This window comes from Chelonia mydas, chromosome 13, assembly GCF_015237465.2.
Source record: "Chelonia mydas isolate rCheMyd1 chromosome 13, rCheMyd1.pri.v2, whole genome shotgun sequence".
Lineage (NCBI taxonomy): Eukaryota > Metazoa > Chordata > Testudines > Cheloniidae > Chelonia > Chelonia mydas.
Genome location: NC_051253.2, coordinates 37,809,208 through 37,815,085, shown reverse-complemented (window position 1 = coordinate 37,815,085; position 5,878 = coordinate 37,809,208). Strand labels below are relative to the sequence as shown.

At 39.0% G+C, this 5,878-nt stretch overlaps 1 protein-coding gene across 1 annotated transcript; it reads right to left on the bottom strand.

The window, feature by feature from the left end:
• Positions 1 to 3,266: 3,266 nt before the first annotated feature.
• LOC102937581 (olfactory receptor 1019-like) lies at positions 3,267 to 4,270 on the bottom strand. The gene has a single exon (XM_037877081.1). It carries the CDS (start codon positions 4,265 to 4,267, stop codon positions 3,341 to 3,343), a length of 927 nt encoding a protein of 308 aa, XP_037733009.1. The 5' UTR covers positions 4,268 to 4,270; the 3' UTR covers positions 3,267 to 3,340.
• Positions 4,271 to 5,878: the final 1,608 nt, after the last annotated feature.

The following is a 5,878-nucleotide window of genomic DNA, read 5'->3' as shown; positions in this document are numbered from 1 at the left end:
CAAGGTGAAACAGATAGTTTAGCATAAGTAGCTAACATATTTTTCAAGGTGAGTGGTCAGAGCATTATATATGGGTGACATCTCTGGGGATGATGTTTTATTTCTTGCGTTTACTCTGGAAGCAGATGTCGCTGTTAAGTTTTGCTTCTTTTTCTGCATGTTGTGGAGTTTCCATTTTGGATGGCAAAATTTGATATCTTCCATTATTGTTATGCAGTGCTGTTGCAGCTGTGTCGCTCCCACAGTATTAGAGAGACAAAGTGGGTAGTGGTGATATCTTTTATTGGACCTTGTATTTAGCTGTGATGCTCTGAGTACATTCCCCAGACCTGAAGAAGAGCTCTATGCTCCAAAGCTTGTCTCTCTCACCAACAGAAGTCAGTCCAATAAAAGATATTACCTCACGCACCTTGTCTCTCTATAATATCCTGGGACCAACAGAGATGCAACGATATTGCATATATTTCTGAGCACCGTCAGTACTTGCTATTCCTTCCAATATCTATGAAGACATCTAGAGCAAGAGACTAGATAAGGATCCCTAAAGGATGTTATAAGCAGTATTAAATTCAGAGAGACAGCACACTGGATTAGATGGACCTCAGGTCTGATCCATTATGGCAATCCCCATGTTTCTAAATCCTTTAAGAATTCCTTAATCCGACGTGTGATAAACGAGTGTGTTAACCAACATGACATAGATGGACACAATAGGCTAGATTTCCAAAGTTATTTAGGAACTCAAAGATGCTGAGTAGGATTTTCAAAAGTACCTAAGTGGGTTAGGTATCTAGCTCCCATTATGACAGGTTTCAGAGTAGCAGCCATGTTAGTCTGTATTCGCAAAAAGAAAAGGAGTACATTCTTGAAAGAGAAATCACTGGAACTCTGAAATCAGCTTTCACTCAGAGGGAAGAATTGCACCCCTATTGAGACCCCAAACTCTTCTCCGTGCACCATCATACTGGAACGCTGGGGACAACACTAAGACAGGACAGACCTACCCACCCCATTCTCTGCAATACAGCACCCCAATAGCAGTGCTTTCAGCTTTAGGGTCATTTCTGACTCCAATGGGATACCTCCTCTTGACATCATCATCCCTCTCCTGGCAGCACCATGCTGGGGTCAACAGTGAGTCTGAAGGGAGGGCACAGTTGGTGGAGTTTCAGGGGCATATCACCACTTTCCGCACCCCAGTTTGCCACCTTCATTTCTTCCAGGAGGATCCCCATAGGTTTTGGGAAGTCAATGGGAGTCATTTGCATCCAGTGGTGGGTGAAGAAACTGAGATGTGTACATAGAATAGCTTTAGGTGCTTGAAGAAAAGTTAATTATGGTGACTAGAACTGGTCAACACTTTTCCAATGGAAAGTTTTTCTGCTGGAAAAATGAGGATTCTTCAAAATTGAAACATTCCACAGAAAAGTGTCAATTGAAAAAAAATGAACCAAAGGGTTTCAGCATGGCTGGCCTTTATTGGGCAGGAATATTTCAATTTTTCATTGGAAACCATTTTTTTTTTGTTTGAAATTCCATTTATGTTACATTTAAAAATAGTTTTATGTTATAATATGTTTTGTGCTATTTTGCTTATGTTTACATTTTATATTATTTTAATTATTTTATATTTTAATTTTATTATTTTATTTTAGATTATTTTTACATTGTTTTATATGTATAATTTAATTTATCTTTTTATATGATTTTAATTCCATTTTATATTATTTCATTTATATTTTTATTTTATATCACATTACAGTATACAATAATGTGAAATAATATAAAATAAAAAAATGAAAATTAGAAGCGAAAAGGTAAAAGGAATTTAAAAATCAAAATCAAATGAAATATAGTGGATGAATAAACTATGATGCACAGATAGCTTAGTGTTTGGTGCTTTTTAAAAAGTGAAATTATGGTAAACAATGCTGTACAAAAATTTTCCAAGAGAAATTTTTTCCTGTGGAAAATGTTGATTCATAAACATTGAAATATTATGTGGGAATGATTTCAACCAATTTAATTTAATTTATTTATTTATTTACTTATTTGAATAATATTGACAAAAAAAAATTCTTTAAGGCCATCCTTATAGGAGAGTAATCTTTAGATATTTCATTTTAAAACATCTTTTCTTTAAAAATTTTCATATATATTCATATATATATATATATATAATTTATATTTTATTTTTTTAATTGTTTAATTATACAATGTTACATTTTATATTATTTTAACTTTATATTTCTTCATTGTATATTATGTCTGTGTCTGTGTCTGTCTGTGTGACAAGAACCAGGGGAGGGGTGAAGGGAAAGCCCTCTAACATCTATGGCCCCGTTCCCCATTCGCTATTCCCCATTCCCTATTTCCCAAAAATGCCTGTCTCTGACCATAGCACAACCTCACTCGTTACCCTTCCCATGGGGTACAAAAGGGGTGGGACTGTAGGTGTGCATTGCAGGTATATTTGGGCCTGTTAAGAAGGAGGTGGTGGGAATGGGGAATAGGGAATGGGGAACGGGGACACATGCAATGCTCTGTGGCATCACAGCTGGGAAGGGGGACACGGGGTAAATGCTCAGTGGTGTCAGAGCTCGGAACTGAGCACTGAGGAACAGACTCTGCCGGTGTGTAGAGCTATGGATCTGCTTGCTTGGAACTAACTTCAATAAACATTGCATTGCCTGCACTTCGGACTTCTGCTTTCTGTCTGTGACAAGAACCAGGGGAAGAGATGAAGGGAAAGCCCTCTAACACTCCTATCTTCCCCCAGGTCATAAATCAGACTCAGGCTTAGGTGTCTAGCCACAAGGAGTGAGGCAGCAGTGCACATGCTCAGACCAAACAAAACAAATTAATGAATTGCTGAAATAATTAAACAATTGTAAAGTGCCTAGGGGGTTAGTAATGTTTTTTTTTCAATACAAAGCACATGAGATAAATGCTACTTAACTTTCACAGCAATGGCTCATGAATCTAGAATGATGTCACAAGACCAGAGTCATGGATGGAATGGTGCCTCTCTTGTGGATGTGGTGGCTGGGAATATTTTAAACCCTTAGATGGGGTTAGTGGGATTATTATAATAAAGCAATGTCTTTGGCGAGTGGGAATGCCCAGATAGACTGCCATAATGGATGGGAATGTCTTTGGTTGGTATCCATGCTAAAGGGAATGTACCAGACTTGGGGCTGAGGTAACTTAAGAAAAAGTCAATTTCCCTCCACTCCTAATCTGAACACTGGTGCTCAATCAACTGCCAAATAATTTAGGGAGCCCTTTTTTTTGCAACATGTTGTTGCATTCAAAGAAAGAACTGGCCCCCTCTTCATGGCTATTTCCTACTCCTTCCTATGGCTTTCTTGAAGGCGGCTTGCACATCCTTGTTCCTGAGGCTGTAGATCATTGGGTTCAGCATGGGTGTGACCATGGTGTAAAACACAGAGACCACTTTCCCAATGTCCATGGAGTAGCTGGAGGAGGGGCGAAGGTGAGTGAAGAAACCCGGGCCATAGAAGAGCAGGATGGTGAGGAGGTGGGAAGCACAAGTTGAGAAGGCTTTGCGTCTGCCCTGGGCCGAGCGGATTTTCATGATGGTGGGTAGTATGTAAGCATATGATGTGGAAATCAGCAGGAAGCAACTTCCACCTACTGCTCCGCTGAGCAGAAAAACCAGCACCTCATTGTTATAGGTGTCTGTGCAGGCCAATTTGATCAAAGGAGGGATCTCACAGAAGAAGTGATTGATTTCATTGGGACCACAGAAAGGTAGCCTGGCTATGAAGAATGTATGTAACATTGAGTAGACAAAACCACATATCCATATAGCAATGGCAGAGCACATACAAGTCCTCTGATTCATGATGGTTGTGTAGTACAAAGGCTGGCATATTGCCATGTAGCGGTCATAAGCCATTAGGGCAAGAAGGAAAGATTCAGATCCAGCAAAGGAGATGAGAAAGTACAGCTGGGCCATGCAACTGGAGAAAGAAAGAGATTTAATCTTGGCAACCAACGTCGCTAGCATATTCGGGAGAGTGACGGAAGAGTACAAGATGTCTAAGAGAGACAAGTTGACCAGAAAAAAGTACATAGGAGTGTGGAGAGTGGTATCTGCCCAGATAGCCAGGCAAATAGAGAGGTTGCCAGCCAAGGTCAGCAGGTAGATGATCAGGAAGCTCATGAAGAGTAACGGCTGCATTTCTGGGAAGCTCGAGAGGCCCAGGAGTCTGAATTCTGTCACTGTGCTTTGATTGTCCATGTCTGTCACTTTACCTGCATGCGGGAACAAATAATGTGAATATACTCAGTTGAAAACAACATGCGGATAATACAAGACACTGGAACGGAGAGAAGGGATATGTATGCTAAACACATGGTCCACTGTCTCTTCCTTTTCGGACCACTTTCTGTAGTTTGGGAAGCATTTCTGTCCGTCAATCTCTTTCAAACATAATTAAGCCTTAAGCACTTACATTTATTATTACTTATTATTATTATTATTATTATTACTTCTAGATACATTTGCATGTAACAACCTAAATAATACCTCTTGATGTTCAATATTTATGTAAAAATAATCACACAAAAACATTGTTTACTAACAAGGGACAGTTCTGGAACTCTTCTTATTCTGACTGCACAGTCTTAATTTATATCAATCCGCCATGGCAATTCAGCAGTCCCTCAAAGTTTATATCAGAGGGGTCGCCGTGTTAGTCTGGATCTGTAAAAGCAGAAAAGAGTCCTGTGGCACCTTATAGATGAACAGACGTATTGGAGCATAAGCTTTTGTGGGTGAATACCCATTTTGTCACATGCATGTAGTGGAAATTTCCAGAGGCGGTATAAATATGCAATTTGTGTCCAGATATTAGGAATGGCAATATACAAAAACCTGTCGGAGAACACTTCAGCCTCCCTGGGCACACAATAGCAGATTTCAAGGTAGCCATCCTGCAGCAAAAAAAACTTCAGGACCAGACTTCAAAGAGAACCTGCGAGCTTCAGTTCATTTGCAAATTTGACACCATCAGCTCAGGGTTAAACACAGACTGTGACTGGCTCGCCAACTACAAAAGCAGTTTCTCCTCCCTTGGTGCTCACACCTCCACTGCTAGAAGAGGGCCTCATCCTCCCTGATTGAACTAACCTCTTTATCCCTAGCCTGATTCTTGCTTGCATATTTATACCTGCCTCTGGAAATTTCCACTACATGCATGCGACGAAGTGGGTATTCACCCACGAAAGCTTCTGCTCCAATACGTCTGTTAGTCTATACGGTGCCACAGGACTCTTTGCTGCTTTCAAACTTTATATTCTATTTTTTTCCATCTTAATGACAGATTCTTTTAAAATAAAGTTTTAAAGCTCCTATTAAGATGGTAACTTCTTATCAGGGCTGGTGGAAAATTTTTCTGCCCAAAAAAACATACAAGCACATATTGGAATCCATCTTGATTCAGGAGAGAAAGTTCATGCTTAAAATTAATCAAATGTTTAAGTGTTTTCCTCAGTATGGATGGATGAGTGCCTGATGCCCTTAGTCCCCTTTGAAAATTGCTCAGCATTGGTGCCTCACTTTGCCATCTGTACAATGGGGGTTTACCATTTCGCACCTTGCAGGAATAAATCTAAATGCTAGTTGAAATTCTAAAACAAAACTTGTTTTATTTTTGAAATTCACATTTTTAAACATAATTTTTATATGGATATTTTTATTTATATTTATTTTATAAAAGTTCACTGGTTGTTTCAAGTGGAACAATTTTAATTCCTTTCTGTGTGAAATATTTTTCCATCTTACTTTTGAGAAAGGGAGATTTATTTTCTTCTTTGGTCCTTTAAAAATGTTTTTAAAATCCTTTCAAAT